The following is a 19,048-nucleotide window of genomic DNA, read 5'->3' as shown; positions in this document are numbered from 1 at the left end:
TGAAAGAAAGGCAAAAAAAATTAATTTCACTTCCGGCAGTATAAACACAGAATAACAAATATTTTTGTGAGCTTGTAATTAAAATTCTTTGCAGATCTTAACTTCCCATTCAAAGTGTATTATTCCATAGCTTTCAAACTACAATGAGCTTTAATTTAGGTATTTTCATTTAGGTTTATTATTACCACTGACTGGGGAGAATTGCCATGTATTGATTATGTGGCAACCGTATTAGTTCAGTTGCAGTTAAATAACCACAGATAATAATAGTAATCCTTGATTTGATATTGTGCCTTATCATGTCTTCGAAACATCTCAAAGCACTTCACAGAATATACTGTAAAGTGGAGTGACTGTGTATTTTGTGGGCGAAACTCTGTCTGTCCAGTGCCTTGGGACGTTCTCCCGATGTGAAAAGCGGGAGGACAAATGTAATTTTGTTGTTGTTATTGAAACACAACAGCCAATTGTGCACAGCAGTGTCTCACAAAATAATAATAATAATCCTTACAGTTGATATAGCACCTTTGGTAGTAATGGCTCAAAGTGTTTCACAGGATTTTGTTCTGCAATGAGTAGTTACTGAATTTTGCAAGTTAACGGGCACCCAATTTGTGTACAGTAATGTCTCACCAGCAGATATGAAGTTAATGACCTGAAGAATAAATCTCAGGTTTTTGAGAAATTTGTCACATTGTCATTACTGTGATAGTGGGGTTGGGACATGAATGCAAAATAGGACAACTGAATTTTGAGTAGGTGTACTATTCTCCACAGCAATTATATTTGTTTAAAAAGTGTAATTGTAGCTCTTCATTTTAACTTCATCTGGAAGCACAAAGCAAGGTTAAATAAAGAATAACCAAGATCAGCTTTACATTTCAGGATCTACTAATTATTATGCCAAGTTTTTGAATGGTATATTAATAATTACATTTACTAGTAGTATTCAGTTGCCCTTTTGAATGAACCCAAGCAGGTTTTCTGTGTAAAAAGAGGATCTATAACTATGCAGTGTAAAATCACAGCTGACAGGGGACTGGCAATAAATTGTCATTCCTTCACTGCTTAACCTTCTTATGGAATATCCTCCTATAAATGTCAGTGTGGTTTGCCCATCGTTTTACACTGCTGAAAAATAAATTTGTCACATTGATACTGTCATAAAACCTCTGGACCTTATATTATCATCATTAATTGTGGCCGTTTTAATCTATGTTAGGCCATTTATATATGTTGTGTTAAAATGTTAAGAAGCCAAAAGAACATTTTTAAAAATGAACTCTAAAATAATAATAATATTAATAATAATAATAACTCTAGTCTATGTTTTAAAAGAAAACTGGGTTTAGAGTACAATTTCAATTTTCTTTTTGATGATTTTTATACAATGTATGTAAACAGGCAAGTTTGGCTTCTATTATGCAATTTTAATTTTAAACAAAATATCAGAAACTAGCATTTTTGTAAATTTTGTTAAATTGTTTTACTTGAACATTTTTAAACTGTTTATTAAGTCAGTGACTGGGGCAGGAAGCCATCCCACTCAGCTCCTGTTAACCCTGCAAGCCACAGCTCTAACGGGTAGGGTGGTCCTAGCTGGACAAGCAGCGAGAAAACTCTCCAGACAATGGCAAGCTGTGTGGTTTTAGCTGGTTAGACTCCAGCAGTACCCCAATGCACACTCTGGGCTCCCCAAGCCTTGGCTCTTGCCAACCTATGCCTAATACTTTCTGGAATTAGGTAAGGAGGAGGAGTCCCTCCGGGGGAGAGTGCGCATTCCATCTCTGGAATTTCTATGTACAGAGGTGGAATGAATGGAGCTCTCAGTCTGGTTTGGATACTCTTTAAGCATAGTGATGGGTATCCGCATGTGTCAGACACTTGACTGACCAAAACAAAACCTATAATTTAGTCTCACATGTGGCATTTTACTCCTCTGAAAATTCTCACTGCATTGTATTAAGCCAGGACTAGATCTTATTTGTTCAATTTTGGGTGCCCAGTTTTGGAAGGATATACTGTACTTGCCTTGGAGGGTGTCCAGAACAGTTCCCTAGATTAATGCCTGGGCTGAAGGGAAGACTCTATTGTCTAGAGCAGAGGAGGTTAACAGGTGATTTGGTTGTAAAAAAAATGACCAGGACCTGCTGGCAGTGGAAGTCGGAGTGTGCTCGGCTAACCTTGGCAGGGTGAAGGTACTCTTTAGACAAGCGCTCAACGTGAAAGGGCTCTTAAAATGTGGCTTCCTGACCCAGAAAGCTGTGGCGGAGGAATCAATAGAGTATTGACATATTAAGGGGAATGATGAATGATGAAAAGAGGAAGTGTTGGGATTAAAGGATCTACCAAGATCTAATAAACTGGTGGAACAGACTCAGTGAGCTGAATGGCTTCCTCCTGTTCATGTTTTCCTATGTTCCTTTTTTGGCAGATAAGCTTGGTGTCAGCCTGGCTCAGTTGGTAACACTCTTGCCTCTGAGTCAGAAGTTTGTAGGTTTGAGCCCCAAATCAGTACTTTGAGCTCAATCTAGGCTGACATTTCTAATGCTGTGCTTTGGGGGTATCGAATTATTGGAAGTGCCTTGCATGTGATGTTAAAACGACATCTCACCTGCCTGTTCAGGATGTTAAAGATCCCATGCACTACAGTATTTTAAAAGAGGAAAGCATCTCCTGCTGTCCAACAATCTTCCAAATAAAATTAAATCACCACTTCATGGCTGTTTGTGAACCACTGCTATGCAAATTGTATTGTGTTTGCGTACAAAACAGTCACTACACTACAGTAAATCCTATTAAGTGCTTTGAGATGTCTTGATGTGATATGTTTATACAAAATGCAAGTACCTGAATAGAACCAACATGCGGGACTAGTAAACGGAAAACAAACTAAGTGATGCTGACTAAAGTTCATGGACAGTCCTGTATTACTGTGCTGTTTGTCATGAACACTTGGTTTCTAATGTGTATGCTATTGCAGCAGCTGATGCTTCATTCTTAAGCTTAAATGTTACCAGCCAGCACTGCTCCGTTAAACTCCTTCTTTGTTAAATATCAACTACTGATTGCTCTATACTTACATTAAACATATCTGGGCAGCAAGATTTGATTTGGTGTTCATTTCTAAATTAAATTGGATATGTTTTCACACAATTGCTTTAACTGTTAGTGGTGCATATTAAGAGCTGTTAATGACATCTGATTACAGAATTAAAGCACGTGTTTCTTGTGCAGTGTTACCTATAGTGAGGTGGTATTCATGAAATACTGTAACTCTTTGTCAACATGTTCTTTAAAGATCAGGAAAAAAACGTTCAGATGATATCACTACGACTGGTCTAACCCTTACCGCATGTGATTTTACACTTAATCTGATTTTATTTAAACTGGAAAAGTTTCATACAGAAACTACAAAGTACTCGCTTTATAATTATATAATGTGCATTCAATTGTTAAACTAAAACCAGTTTCAATAATGTAGAAAAAAAGACTGAGTGCACTTCATCTTATTTAATACCAACCAGACATGTATAGCTGCTCATCAAAGAAATTCACATAATCCCCTCCCAACCCAGACCTCTATTGCATCGGACTGATTTTATTTCACTGCGAAAGACGGAATTACACCAAATCATATTCATACAAATAACACAAGGTAATTCTATCTCCTATGATCTTTGTGTTCATACACTATGTACAGATTTTCCTGATGTTCTGCACCTGCAGCATCACACTCCCAAATTATTTTAAATGGCCTCAACTCAGATTCCTCTCACTGCCCATTTCTGATCAAAGAAATGGAAGGTGGTTGGTTTTGTAAGTGCACAAGTCATGCTCAGTCTACACATTTTTCTTTAGGTAACAGCAATGTACAGTACTTATACATGTGCATGTTTTTAAAGGTATGTTAACAGCGAAGTTTGAAAATCATAAACTAAAGTGGACAATTGGCATGTGTCCCTGTTAAATTGGTCACTTATTTTAACGTGCCTCATCAGATGAGGCCAGTTACCCTGGTGTCTGAGTGTAATTACTTTTGCGGGTATATTTTCTAGACAGTTATTTACCATAAAAATTAGCTGGATAAAGTCATATTGGAAGACAATTAAAAACAATTAGAAAGGTGTAATCCAAAATCCAGAGAAATATTTTAGTAAATAGATTTGAAAGAGGAAAGCTTCAGCACGTCAGGACAGCTGATGGTGACATACATCAAGTAATTAAAACGTTTAATGATCAGTATAGAGTGCCACAACCTAGGCTACTATAGCTTTTAGTCTACACTTTAGTTAGTTGTGTATTTGACACAAAACCCTATATGAGGAACTGCTTCATCAAATATAATTTCTTCCAGCACTGTTTTAACATATGGTTTTATTTTTTACAGTACATTTGTTAAATTTACAATTCATGTATTCACCCATATGAAAAGTATTATACAGTAGCTGCTCAATAATGACCAGGTTTTGTTGAACACCTGTCAAGTTTCACACTCAACATTCACAGAAAGCAAATACCAGCTTTGAATGGATTATCAGGGTCAAAACAATTGCTTCAAATGAAGATTCACATTATACTTTCGTGGCTCAATCTGAAATTATTTATACCATTTTATTACTCAAAGTTGTGTTTTTTCTCACAAAATATCTTTTGCAAGCTACTGTAAAGCCGCTCGAGTTGGTTTCATTTCTTCATAGGCTTCAAGGTATGTTACCGGAGGTTCATCATCCTAATCTGTAAACATTATTTTGTTTTCCCACTTGTCCATACTACATACAACCCCATCCAATATTCTTTCCTGAAGACAGAGCCATTGCTCCACAAATACCCTCAAGTCTTGCCCAAGTGACTATTCTTCCATGTGTGAACCCAGCAGTGTGGACATGCTATTCACCTGCAGTGAATTCACAAGCCCAATCTTCACAGCTGTGATTTTCCAGTGGGAAGGTGGAGGGAGAAAAATGGGAAAGTGTCACTGGATGAGTATCTGGAGTGTGTGGCCTTCCTGATCTTTCATGCAAGAAAATTGTGAACAACACGGGGTCTAATTTGCCACATTCCGAACTGGATTTGATACACTAATTGCAATTTTCAGTTTGAGAATTTTCTAAAAAATCTGTTTTAACTTGTGAGTTTTGCAAAATGGCTATTGTAAAGGTGGAAAGTCAGGAACATCTGAAAAAAGTCCAAGCACAAATTAGATCCTATTCTAATTCTCTCCACTTGCCACCCCCTCTGGCTCCATGGTGCAAACTTAATAAATGAGCCAATCTGGGGAGGTATTTTGGTTGCTTTTTAAACTGTTTACATTACTCAATTATAGTTGTATTCATTTTCAATAGTTTCATTTTCTGGTATCATTAATAAAATTAATCTAACTCCTTTGTGATACAAATGCAGACACTCGCATACAGTGAATACTTTGTGCTACCTTTAAATAGTGCATTTATTTTATGGGCAATGCAGCATGCTGGAGCTCTAACAGACAGGTGTGAATAGGATGCACGTTTAAGCCCACAATTTTTCATCTCCACCATAGATTTCCAGTTTTATTAGGGGAGACAAAGAATGGAGACTAGACTGGCCCCCACAGTGGTAGATGAAAAAGTGTCAACGGAAATGTAATCCTCACACTGCTCACAGATCAGCATTGGCAGAGCAATTCTCTATCCTCTCAACCAGGGTCTAAGTACAAAGACCTAGAAGAAGGGGATGAAAAAATAATTACCTGTAAAAAAAATTAAAGGGTTAGGTGTTTATTATACATTTAGATATTCATGCTACACCATTAAAGTACCAAACACAGCACATAATCCAAAGGTAATTAAACTATGCAAAAGTAATAACAAAGTTGTAATGATTTTATTAATTCAGACATCAAACTGCCATGCTGATGATCCTAAAAACATTTAAATTCAAAAGTACATCCTTCCTCCAGAAAACACATATCCAGTGCTGGTCCTTGGTTCCAGAGCAGATTTAGGAATGGATGTTGGCTTGCAATCTCCCTTTCTTGTTTGGGACCTTTTCAATGAAGCAGGCATAGCAGTAATAGTAAACTTCAACCTGCTGCTTGAACAGTCAAAGTTTTGAGTTGCTGGATAGCTAAACATGCTTTAACAAGCAAGCCCCAGATCCTTCCTCTTACACATTTTGTGCAAAACACAACATAGAACAAAATTTATTTTCAGCTTTCATGTTTTCTTCAATATAAAAGCAAACAAAAAGTATCTCCCTTTGATTTTGTTTATCATCAGGTATGTGCAGTTCTGTGCTCAAGAAACACCCCAAAATCAAAACATACACACCAGGACTCAGTACCCAGATATCCAAAGAAACAGAAATACCTGGATGTCCACATGCCGAGGATGAAAATACAACAATATTTGGCAGAAGAAAGCTAGTTTCTCATTATTTCAGTTTTGAAATTTACATCTTTGTCCCCACATTTGGTGCTTCGACATGCAGTTGTCCTTTAGGTGGTATTCCAGGCACTAGACACCTCTGTAATTGCCATCAATGCAAGTGCTCCAATTGTGTCCTGGCCAAGAACTGAGACAATTAGCCACAACCAGGGCCAGCAGTTGACGCGTCAAACTGCCCCAGGACCAGAATTCCTGATCTCTGAATTGTAAAGCAAGCGCTTTTTACCACTGTGCTACCAGGCCACGCCAGGTGGCTTTGTTTTCTTTTTTTAAAAAAAAGCTTTAAAAACTAACGGCGACAAATAAAGCTTTGTCTCAGCCTTACATAAAAAAAAGTGGGCAAAGCAGCAGCCCCTCTACCAATAAGCCATAAACACTGTCTAATAGCAGCCAGATTGCATTGTTGACATCAAGGGCGCCGTACAGAATAGTGGGACACTTTTGCAATTTATTTCTGCTGCAGGCAAAGTAGTACATTTTGTCATTTACAGCCCTGCAATATTGAAAAAAATCCTTCACTGTCTTGCACATGACATAAATCAGGTAAAAATTAGTCAGTCAGTTTGTACCATAGGTCCTTCACTGTTCCAATAGTAAACACTTACAAAACACTGGTCAATAAATATAAATCTGCCTGGCAGTACAAGACCACCTAGCAGATACATCAGTCATCAGTAACATTGTTTCCTTCATACGATTAATTACTGCACTTCATTTGTATAAAAGATCAAACCAAACCATCAACATCCAGGAAAAACAATCTTCAGTTCCTTACTACCTAAGGTAGCAGCAAATATTCTTCATGAAAATCTAAATATAGATCCACTTCATTGAATGAAAAAAAGAATTATGTACGAATCGCTGCCTCAGGCATTTTATGAGAATTTTTATGCAGGTTGCTAATGGTTAAAAGATAACATTTTTCTCAATGGTTTAGATTCCCAACAACATACCATATAATTATGCAACACTTTTCACTGCACAACAAAACCAAATTCTAAAAAAAATTCGATGGCCTCCATTCTGTTGAAAGCGACACAAAACTGGAATTACAAGCTCATTCTTCCACAGCAATCCGTGTTGAGCTGGTAGATTGTGGTCATTGGTCAAACGAAGGCATGATTTTGGACCCCGAGACGCAATTGGCTTCTATGAAAGTGGTGTTGTGAGTTCTACTGCAACACTAAACCAACCTGCGGAAAATAATAGTAATTATTATAACAATCCTTGCATTTAATATAGCGCCTTATCACGCCGTCGAGACGTCTCAAAGCGCCTCATATAAAATCAAACCTTTCAGTACAAATTGGGAAATGGCAAAAAAACCTTTAAATTTAGCCAACAAACTGATCAATCAGCATAAGATAATCTAGATGCAGCACTTAAGTTTTTGCATTAATTTCCTCTAGATTTCTAGATAAAGCAAAAAGGCTTGGAGTGTTCGTTAAACTACCTGTACTGCTCTCGGTGATATATGATGCAAACATGAAGATAATGGGTTTTAAAATTACTAGAATTCATCACGTGCCACCACCATACAAATTAATCAATGAGTTTTATTATTAAACCAAAGGTACCACTGATATGACATCTGGGATGCTTGTTACTTCCAATGGTTTGTTCTAGTTGTGATGAGTTTCATGCAGCACTGTAAGTGCAGTGATTGTGCTGAGGCTTCATCTAAGGTTAATACAAAACGACCCAGTTATAAGGTGGTAAAACAAATAATAATCCTTTCATTTAATATCACGCCTTCCACATCAGGATGTCCCAAAGCACTTCATAGGATTGACTTTAAAGTACAGTGACTGTATTTTAGGAAATAGGTAGCTGGGGTTATAAAATTCCAACCTGGCTTAGAACGTGGCAGCCTGACTCAAGAGCACTCTTGCTTCCGAGTCGAAAGGTTGTGGGTTCAAGCATGTTCAGGACTTTGAGCTCACATTGTGGCTGATATTCCAGAACATAGCTGGGGAAGTTCTGCATTGTCAAGTTACCATCGTCAGCATGACACGTTAAACAACAGCTCCATCTGTCTGTTTAGGTGGACATTGTGCTGTTGTGTTTACCTACAAATACAATCATTACTCTTTGCAGTACAAAATCCTGTGCAGTGTTTTGAAACTTCTCAACGACGTGATAAGACGCTATGTCAAATGTTAAGATTATTTATTATTATAAAGGGGCATGATCGAGAGCAGCTGCCGGTCAGTGTTTTTGCATCATGATGTCAAATACCACACCGCTCCATTAGCACCCAACATACTGCACATCACAATGTTGTTTGCACTTGAAAATGTGTTACTAGCTTCAAATTTCAGGGTACTGATGTGTTTTGAAGCATTACAGGGATTTCAAGCTTGATTTGAAGTGTGATGATGTATTTGCAACAGCGTGATATCAATCTTATTGTATAGAAAAATGTGGGAACCGAATAAGCGAACCCATGTAATAATATTATAGCAGGGTTCTCCAGTAAGATAGCTGTATCACATCACTGATGGATACTGACAAGTTTAGAACCAAATTGTTGCCATGGTTCCTTCATTTAATATTTTGAAGAAATGTCAATTTTATGTGTTTTTTTTAAGGTAAGTATTGACAGGCTGTGTGAAAAGTACAGTGAAAGTTAATTTCAATATCTGTGTTCTGTCTTCAGTTTGGTCTCTGTAATATTTAGAGTTAAAGAAAGTAAAGAAACGTAAGTCATTAATAAAATTAATGGGGTAAAGTTCCTTTTGGGCTACTCCATTAATGTAGCATTTCAGAGTGTACAGAACTCAGCAAATTGTTGCATTCAGTTTTAACTTTGAAGCCCGTTTTCTATAGTTCTTAAATGTAAGGAAAACCGGCTTTAAAATCAAAGACTATTCTTAGAATCTGACAAAATCTGTAAGTTCTGAAATGTTATGTTATCAGAGTAAATCTACACCCAGGTGGAATTCCTCCCCTTAAGTTGTTTGCTAAACTGGATTCTCTCAAAAGCCTACACTCAGATGTGTAGATGTACAAAAGTAAGTGGATCAGAGGATTTAATAAAATTGCTTTAACAAATTACTGTACTTACTACTATAAATCAGCTCTCCTCAAATATGCTTTATGAATTATATATTACCAGACAACAAAGCACAACTCAGGAACAAATTAATATACATACAAACAATTAAACATAAGTTAATTCTTAACAAATTCATTACAGCAGTAAATGTAATAACTATTGTTACCCAATGCAACTGAAATTTCTATTCATGTATTTGTCACCTCCCCCTCAATTCCAATGCCTTCCTTATTGGCCTCCCCAGCTCCTCCACCCATGAAATCCAACTGATTCAAAAACACCCGTCTGTATTCTCACCCACACCAAAGTTGACGGGTCCATCACCCAGGTCCAAGCCAGGCTTCACTGGCTCTTTATCCTCACATTTGCCTATAAATCATTTCAACGTCTAGGATTTCATTACCTATCGAACCTGCTTACACCCCACTCCACTACCAGTCCCCTATGCTCGGCTGGATAAGGCCTTCTACATGATCCTCGTTCCCTCTACTCCAGCATTGCAGCTGTGCTTTCAGCCACTACGCCCTGAAACTCTCTGCCTCAATCCCTCTGCCTTGCTGCCACCTTGCCCGTCTTCAGAATGCATCTGATTGCATCTGAAAACCTTACAATTTGACGGTGGCTATGGTCACCACCCCACACTCCCCGGCTCGGCATCAAGCTCTACGTCGTTGATAAGCAATCCAAGACCCCATTTACGTAAAGGGCTCTATATAAATGCTATTGTTGTGATACTGTATTTGTGATGTGGAAGTTAACATTCCTCACCTTTTCAGGTTCCATATCTGGGCACCTCCAATTGTACAAATAGTACTGTAAATTGCCATCACCCATACCAAACTTCAGCTTTTCTAGGAATGTTTTATTTTCCATTAGGTCGAGTGCATTCAATACGTCAAATCCTTTCTGTAAAAGGAGTAAGAAGCACAATTGAATGATGGAAATCACAAGTTGGCATCAATGTTGGAAAATAAATTTAAATGATTCCTTGCTTGCTGAATAACTTTTTGTTTTAACTCACCTTAAAACCACTCACTTGTCACAAGTTCAAGTGAGTCGTATCTCAAGGACAAGCAAGTTCAATTTTACTACAAGGAATCAAATCCCTGAAAATGACTAAATAAGATGACCATTTTGAATCAGAATAAGAGGGTATGTTAAATGCTGTAAATAAGAAACTATGAAGTTGCAGGAAGTAACCGGAATATCAAATACTGGACTAGAGAACTGGAGAATAAACAGGAAGACAATTCTGCGAGTCGTTTTGTTTTCCAGTTCAAGCTGGAAAATCTCTCACCCCGGAGGAGTAAGTGTCAATGGAATTTTCCAGCTTCCAAGTATATAATTAGATACATTTGTTCTGTGGTACTATGACTTCCACGAAGGAAACGTAAACATACCGTGGCTTCACTCAACATTATATTGTGAAGATTTATTCAGAGAGGCACGTTTATTGACAGAGTCTGATTTCAAGTTATTTATTGCCTCCTTTATCGGTACTTCTTTCTACCACATCTTGATGAGTGCTTTGAACATAATGTGCTCATCTAAATTCCCACCCCCTTTAAAGAAAGCATAATTGCATTTTTGTCCAATTGCCTGTGTACGTAGATGTATAAACACCAAAAAACAGAACCATAGACAGATACTGCACAGAAACAGGCTATTTGGCCCATCAAGTTTACACTGGTATTTTTCTCTGCATGACCCACCTAATCTCTTCCCACTGTGAATACACTTTTTCATGCATTCATCTGGTCTTTTGAAAGAATTCACCTCAACAACAGTTTGTGGCAGAGAACTGAAATTCCAGCAACCCTATGTACAGGGATATTTCTAACTTATTTATTAATTATTGTGATTATTTTAAATTTAAGCTCCCTTGTTACTGACTCGCCAACTAGTGTAAGTAATTTATTAGGATTTATCCTATCATAACCTTTCATTATTTTGAAGATATCAGGTCGCCTTCAACTGCGGATGGTGCCTAATCCTCTCCAGCTGGGTGTGGTTGAAACTGTTTCACAGTTGCATCTTCCAACTGTTTGATAGAAGATAGTTTTACATCCTACTGGGTGCCCTCTCATCTCCTCAGAGGTTTGAATCTGTGAGACTTCCCGAGTTTTACTTGATTGCCACGCAGTAGCTGGTATTAAAACACTCAACTAGCAGTGATCAAATATTTAAAAATAAAATCAGAAGACTCCATCTTAGTGGCGGTAAATAACAGGAATTGCTATTATTTGGTAAATGCATAGCCAATCACAGGTAGTCAGATTTGGGTCCAAATTTGTACCTTCTGAAATATATCTGAAACGGACAAATTCGGACCACTTTGGTCAGTGCCCAGTTTGAACATGTTTGAGACTAGTCTCAGAGCCATATGCATCTAAGATGTTTTTCATTCTACAAACAAATAGTGTATCGATTAACGCTACAGCAATCAACCACAAAGCTGCTCAGTACTACAGAACCTATGTTTGCAAAACGGTATCGCAGATAATTTGTTGTCCTTGGAACCTTTTTGTCACACTATTGGAGCAAACTGATTAAACTATATTAGGACTAATTTTATTTCCTTGATATATTTCCAAAGATTAAACAATGAAAAGTTAAGAAACAAGTTTTACCGATTTTGCAATTATTAGTGCATCATTCATAAGGTCGAGGAGTGGGGTCTCAGTGTGAACGTTATAGAAGGAATAGGCAGCCTTAAGATTCTTATGAACAGGATGATGCACAACTGTGGAAGGTAGAGTGTAAAAGCTCACAAAATCCGTCACCACACCATCAGGACCCTGCAAAAAAAGACCAATTGTTTAACTCAAAGGAGAGTCCAACCTAGGGAAACGTTAAAACTCATTTTAAACATTGGTTTGCGGTTTATAGGTTTTATCTTTTACAAAAAACAAATCTGAAGATAAAATTGTAGCTATGAAAACATTAGGATAGTTCCATAGATATTCGGTAGAAAATAAAATAGCCATCAGTGCTTTTAGAATCCAGTCAAAAATAAACCACTAAAGGTCTTATTAGCAGAGAGGACTGGTGACATTGAGAGGCATGGTACAGCATAGTCACTGGGTGGAAATGATACAGTAAGACAAGATTGCTGAATCAGTAACTTCACACAGCCACTTCATAAAAAAGTCATTGGCATTTAACGTGGAAGCAAAATTTACAGATATCAGAATGGGAGAAAACATGAAAAAGAAAAGGCCAGTTTAGCCCATGAAGTAAACTCCTTCCAAGGACCATGTATATCACAGACTACCTAACATGGATTTAAGCCGTCCATTTTATCTCCTCAGGGAAAGCTCTGTCGATGCTCCCTGACCCTCAAAGATAACCAAGCTAATGCTCCAAATATTTATCTTCTATTACACCAGGGCTGGCTTCGCTCCACTGACAACAGTCTCTTCTTAATCCCTGGCCCCCCCACCTAAATGCTGCACAGAAACCATCATATCCCTTGGAGTATTTGTAGATCATAACTAATGATCTTTGAAATATGTGCTTGATCTTAATCAAGAATCTTAATTTCAAACATTTTGGATTAAAGTCATATTTTATGATTAACACAGCATAGTACCCCATAACAATTTTAATATGCCATAATTTCAGGTACCAAACACATTGCTTCTGGCTAATATAGAAATAATTAAAACAGATGTCCCATGTGTCTATTCCTCAGGTGGATGTTTAAGATTCCATGACATTGTTCACAAAGAGCAGAGACTTTCTTCCAATTCTCCAGATTAATTGGTCATTCATATTATTGCGGTTTATAAGATTTTATTGTGTGCAAAATAGCTGCTATATTTGCCAACAAAATGAGTCACTACAGCAAATAGTAATTACTATAAAACCACTTTGAGGCTAATGTGATTAATGCAAATTCTTCCTTTCTTCTCATAATATTAATAGTATTCACTATCAAAAATAATCCCACAGGCTATTTCCCAGAGTTGAGTTTGGAACAGTGGCAAACACGTCCACCTGAGTTAAAAGGTTGTGGGTCCAAGCTCCACATCGGGATTTGAACCCACCTAGTTCAAGCAGATGCTGGGGAGCTGTTGCATTGTTGGAGCGCAAACCGGCTGCCGCATTCGCCTACAAAATACCCAGTCACTCCATTTCAAGGTAAATCCTGCAAAGCGCTTTGAGATGTCCTTCCACCGTGATAAGGCGCTATACCAAACGCAAGGATTATTATTACTCATAGGCACTCAAAAGTATTAGATTCTACCTGACTTGCCTATGTTGGAGATCTGTTATGTTGGTGAGAGAAGATAAAGCATTTTGCACTCTTCTATAACCTCCTTTAAAAATATAATCCTTCCAATTGTTATTACTGCTAAGCGATACTGATGCACTAGTTATCCTATTGTGCAGCACAGAATCTTGCATAAATCACAGGTCTACATTAACTTCACAGCAATCCATGGACCTCAGAGTCTAACCTCACGCCGACAGGAGTATGGGAAAAACAAGCTCACAGAACAGTACCCCACAGTTGCCTAGAGATAGGTAATACAGATCAAAGCTACCTGCAGAATTTTAAATTACATTTATACATTCTAACAATTCATATGTATAAATATCCAACAGTCTAACCTCACTCTTGCACCATCTATACACAGAGAATATCAACTGCTTTGATTTACCATTTTGACTAATTCTGTATAAAGAGATTGTCCTAAACATTGGCGATAATTCAGTGAAAGTTACCATATTGTGAAACGATTAGCATTCCACTGCATGATACAGATAGAACTAAAAGATGAATAAAACTCAAATACTGTGAATTGATGAAAACAGGCTTAAATTTACTAAGTCATTCTTCTGGGTTTTGCCACTAGACAAACGTTGTTTGCACTTTTCAAGGCAGGCATTTTTTTAAAAAAACTATATTACTACAAACAAATTATTTTCTGCACTACCCATATTATACAAGTGCATCATATTCATTACATTTTTGAACAATTATAATATTCCCCATTTTGGTGCAGAGATGCTGCTGGATTCCTTAATGGACCTATATACAATTCACAATTCAGTCCATTTCAATATTACTGGCACAGCATTAAGATAGTGTACGGGAGCCAACATGCAAACAAATGTACCCTGTGTTCTCTATGAAGTGAAGTATTTGCTTTTCAAATGTGTTGCTAAAGCTTACTTGAAAGTATTTACCCCTGTTGTTCTGACAACATTCACAACCTACTATGCCTTTGGTGAGAGTGGGGCCAGATTTCCAGTATATGTCCTTTTGCACATAAATATAAAGTGTCAATGTTTTTGAAAGAAACAAACCAGATTCAGATTATATTAAAGTACTTTCTCAGTTAATATCCAAAATACTGCCCCCAAGAGTGTGAAACATAAAACTGTTTTTTCCTCCCAGAGTTATTAGATGATGAGATAGATGTATTCAAGAAATCTTTTGGGAAATTCAATGGATAATCTAGATATACCAATATCCCATTCCTATCTGAAACTATTAATTCAGGGTAACACTGATATAGTGTAGTTGTCTGGGCCCAATATCTCAGCAACTGTGTTGTAAATTAGGTGTGAAACCAAAATAGCTAACTTCTGGGCTGCCAGGTCTTCATTGACGTCGCTTCCTGTGTGTTCTGCACGCATGCACCAAGCATCACTAATATCATTTCCTGCGAGCTGCAAACTGCTGCGTGTGCTTCCTTCCTTCGCGAAGTGATGTCAGCAGTGCTTCCTGTGTAGCACATACGAATTGATGTTCACGCCTCTTCCTGCATATGTGCTCAGTGAAGCTTCGTGTGCAAAGTGTGCAACACACAGGAAAGCACGCCAGCAGTGATCTGACAACATCAAACACTTTTCAGCACCAGAAACTAGATGTCCCACGACTCTGGTTAACACACGACCACTAGACACCACTGTTATAAGCGAACTCATACTCACATTTTTTTATATATTTTCATTTTTTAAAAAATAAGTGTATATTTCTCTGCCACTTTTGTTTTCTCCCTTCCTATCCGAAAGGCAATAATTTACATTGTGGGCACAGTTCCATGAGCGACACTGACCCTTTGGCCTACTGTGCAGTTAGTTATTTTTCACATGTAAATCAAGACAGAAAATATCAAACAGAATGTATAACATTGGCGATGTGAGGGAAGGAGAGGACATACTTTGTAGTATTAAATATACAGACACACACACAACAGCATTGGATTACCTCTACCACATAAGTGTCAATAATGTTCTCCTGTGGCAGGAACCAGTGGGTAACCTCTTCCTCACTCATCACTGGTGCAAGCTCAAACTGCTTGAGATAATTTAGAAGTAGCTCTTGTACCCGTGTTATATCCTTTTGCTCCATTGGCCTCAAACCTGCTGTTTTGGGGGTCTAGCAAAAGAGAAATATTATAGTTCATTAAGGTCATTGCTAACCAAGCTACGCTTTAGCTTCACTTCATACTCTTATGTTACTCTGAGCCCATGGCTTGGAATTAAGACAGGAATTACCACAACAGCATTTTGCTCATTTACCACAGAACAGTTATATTTAATAATAGGTATTTATGTGGTAAAGAATGCTGTACTGAAGGCCAAAAAATGCATTTCTAGCATTTTATAAACCATAAAGGACCTGTTAGACTAAGATTTTTTCTCTTACAATAACAACTTGCATTGATATAGTGCCATTCATGCGGAGTGCTGAACAGCAGCGGAGCTTGATGCCGAGCTGGGAAGATGGGGGAGGTGACCGTAGGCGCGGTCAAAGAGGAAGGTCTTCAGGTGTGATCTGAAGATGGGGAAGGAGGAGGCAAGCAGGAGGGTTTGAGGAAGAGAGTTCCATAGTTTCGGGGCATAATAAAACAAAATATAGAACCTGTCCGTGTTCAGTATAAGAAAAAAATAATCTTGTACATTTTTGAACATGAGAAAAAATACATTTGTCACCAAAATGACTATTACTTAAAAGAGGCCACAAGAACCCAAGCAGAAAAGGGTTATAATAATAAAAAAAATCCTTGCATTTGATATCGCGCTTTTCACGTCTTTTAGACACCTCAAAGCACTTCACAGAATATGCTATCAAGTGACTTGACTGGATATTTGTGGGCAAAACGTGGCAGCCAATTGCACACAGGGGCGTCCCACAAACAGTCGTGGATTCAAGTGACCAATTTATTATTGTTTTTTTTCTTGAAGGATTATTATCGGGCGTGTGGAGTAAGGAAACTTGCCCAAGGTTTTGCCCTGCCAGGAATCGAATCCAGGTCCCTCGCTTGCCAGGCAAATGCTCTAACCACTGAGCTACAGGACTCCAAGGGTTGTCTGTCTCGGTATATTAGGATGCACAGAAATGGTGGGTATTTTGAGCTGCTTACGTCTGGTAACCTGTAGAGCTTCATGGTTCTCTGTAAAGTCATATTTCTGCTGAGATGAGAGAACTTCACTTCCACTAGCTTCCTGGGGTTTAGCGATCGATGCCAATACCTTGGAATACAGCAACAGCATCTAACATAAATCAAATGCACCAGTGATATCCTAACATCAGAAGTGCACGACACAAAATCTTGCAAACCTAACAAATCAAATAAGTGGAGCTCAGAGCATTGACACCGTGTCAGAACAAGATATTTGTTAGCAACCACACATTCAAAACTGCGCTTAGCTGTCTCATCAGAGAGGAGTCAAGTAGGATCCAGGCACTTCTCCTAAATTGTAAAGCAAATCATCCCTAGCCAGTCTTGCACACTTTTTAATGACTGAGTGAGTAAAACAATAATAATAATAACCCTTGCATTTGAAGACAGCGCCTTATCATGCACTCGAAGTGTCTCAAAATGCTTCACAGGATTTTACTGTAAAGTGACTTGATTATAGTGACTGTGTATTTGTAGTCATGAGAACTAGGGGTTGGGACATTATGCCTATTTGTCTTCTGAGCTGGAGAATATTGTGGGTATTTAAGACAAAGAGTGGGAAAACAGAATAATTAATCATTGAAAAAGTAAAATAGTGAGTGGAGTGACTATGTATTTTGTGGGCGACTTCAATTTAGAAGAAAAAGATACACTACCTGCATGTGGCTACAGGCTTTGGCAGAATTACTCCTGCTGTGTACACTGCCTGAAAGATCCCTTGTAAATTTACTCTTCGGGTAATCTCACGAATCAAAACTGGTGCAACACGTTTGGATCGCAGTTTCTTGTGGACACACAGAAAATTGATCTCCACCATCTTCTTTTCACTGATAGAAACAATTGGAAAATATTAAAAATGGCATTGTGAGGAGGACTACTGAAATCTCATTTGTTTGTCAACATAATCCAACATTTGTTTAACTAATGGTTACTGTGGAACATCAAGTAATGTTTCCTATGTTTAGAATTTTTTAAAAACACAAACAATATAATTTTGCATCTTTGCACAGGCATGATGCAAAATTGAATTGTCTAATATAAATAAAGAAAAGTATTTAATTTACAGTATTCTGTAAAAGAAACCCACGCTCGTATTATAAGTAGGCTTGCCAGTTTCCAATTTCAAATCTGTATTCTTCAGGGTTTTCAAATTTTCCCCAAATGGGGAAATGAGATCCCATTGTTAAACGTCATTTTGCTTAGTACAAAATGTTTGACTTCCGGTCACCAAGGGGTTCACTTCCTACATACAATAATACGTACTTAAATTTGGTATGGCGCCTTACACATCACGACGACATCCCAACGCATTTTACAAGATATACTGGAAAGCGTAGTGGTTGTTTTGTGGACGAACACGACAATCAAGTTGTGTACAGCAATGTCCCACAAATAGCCATGAAGTGAATGACCAATTTTACACGCTGCTATGTGCAGGCAGCACTGCTAACGTCACTTCCTGTGCTCAGTACATGTGTGCAACATAAAGTAATGTCTGCACTGATCTTACAATGCAGAAGTTGGCCATTTCTGTGATCGAAAAGATCGCAAAAACATTTTTAAAAAATCTACTTGTTGAATTTTTTTAAAATTGAAAACCGGCAACCTTCTCCCAAGTTATTACATGAGACAGCAGCAAACTCAACTGAAGTCAGCTTGTTTATACAGTGCAAGTCAGCACACAAAACAGCAGAGTATCAACAACAGGGTTATAATAGGGTAAATAGTAATAGATTCTTTCTATTGCTCAGTGGATTAAGCATGAGAAAGTATAACTTTAAGATGATCACAGAAGAAATTAAACAGGAGGTTAGAAAACATTTCTTTATACAAGTGGTTGGAATGCCAGAAATTGTTCTTCGAGTAGAGTCCATCAATTCTTTCAAAAGGGAATTTGATCCGTGCTTGAAAAATAATATTTAATATAAGAATAGATGAGGGGAGAGTAGGAGTGGAATAGACTAGACGGTTTATCTGAAGAAAATCACCTGTTCAGGTTTATTGGGCTGAATGGTCCATTTCAGTTCTGTATCGTTCTACAATTCTCTAAGAAATGTGTATTGCTTCTGCTAAACTAAAGTGGGGTGCATAGTGTGGTCAACACGTCATCAAAATAATTTCATTTTCTGGATTTACAATCA

At 37.7% G+C, this 19,048-nt stretch overlaps 1 protein-coding gene across 4 annotated transcripts in view; it reads right to left on the bottom strand.

The window, feature by feature from the left end:
• Nucleotides 1-3,498: 3,498 nt before the first annotated feature.
• Nucleotides 3,499-19,048, bottom strand: part of nmt2 (N-myristoyltransferase 2) — a 32,195-nt gene continuing 16,645 nt past the window's right edge. Inside the window, exons 7-12 of one of the 4 annotated variants that reach the window (XM_042332017.1) lie at nucleotides 17,564-17,734; nucleotides 16,869-16,998; nucleotides 15,710-15,880; nucleotides 12,117-12,284; nucleotides 10,255-10,392; nucleotides 3,499-7,621 (exon numbers count right to left, since the gene is read on the bottom strand). In XM_042332017.1, coding sequence (XP_042187951.1) covers nucleotides 7,601-7,621; nucleotides 10,255-10,392; nucleotides 12,117-12,284; nucleotides 15,710-15,880; nucleotides 16,869-16,998; nucleotides 17,564-17,734 — 799 coding nt within the window. In that variant the 3' untranslated portion in view covers nucleotides 3,499-7,600. Of the gene's footprint in view, nucleotides 7,622-8,043; nucleotides 8,109-10,254; nucleotides 10,393-12,116; nucleotides 12,285-15,709; nucleotides 15,881-16,868; nucleotides 16,999-17,563; nucleotides 17,735-19,048 lie in introns of those variants that run through there. The other 3 variants (XM_042332019.1, XM_042332015.1, XM_042332016.1) reach the window with 3 other exon arrangements.

The sequence above is a fragment of the Callorhinchus milii genome, unplaced genomic scaffold (assembly GCF_018977255.1).
Source record: "Callorhinchus milii isolate IMCB2004 unplaced genomic scaffold, IMCB_Cmil_1.0 Scaffold2, whole genome shotgun sequence".
NCBI lineage: Eukaryota > Metazoa > Chordata > Chondrichthyes > Chimaeriformes > Callorhinchidae > Callorhinchus > Callorhinchus milii.
The sequence above is the reverse complement of the archived record's forward strand: the minus strand, read 5'-3'. Positions and strand labels throughout refer to the sequence as shown.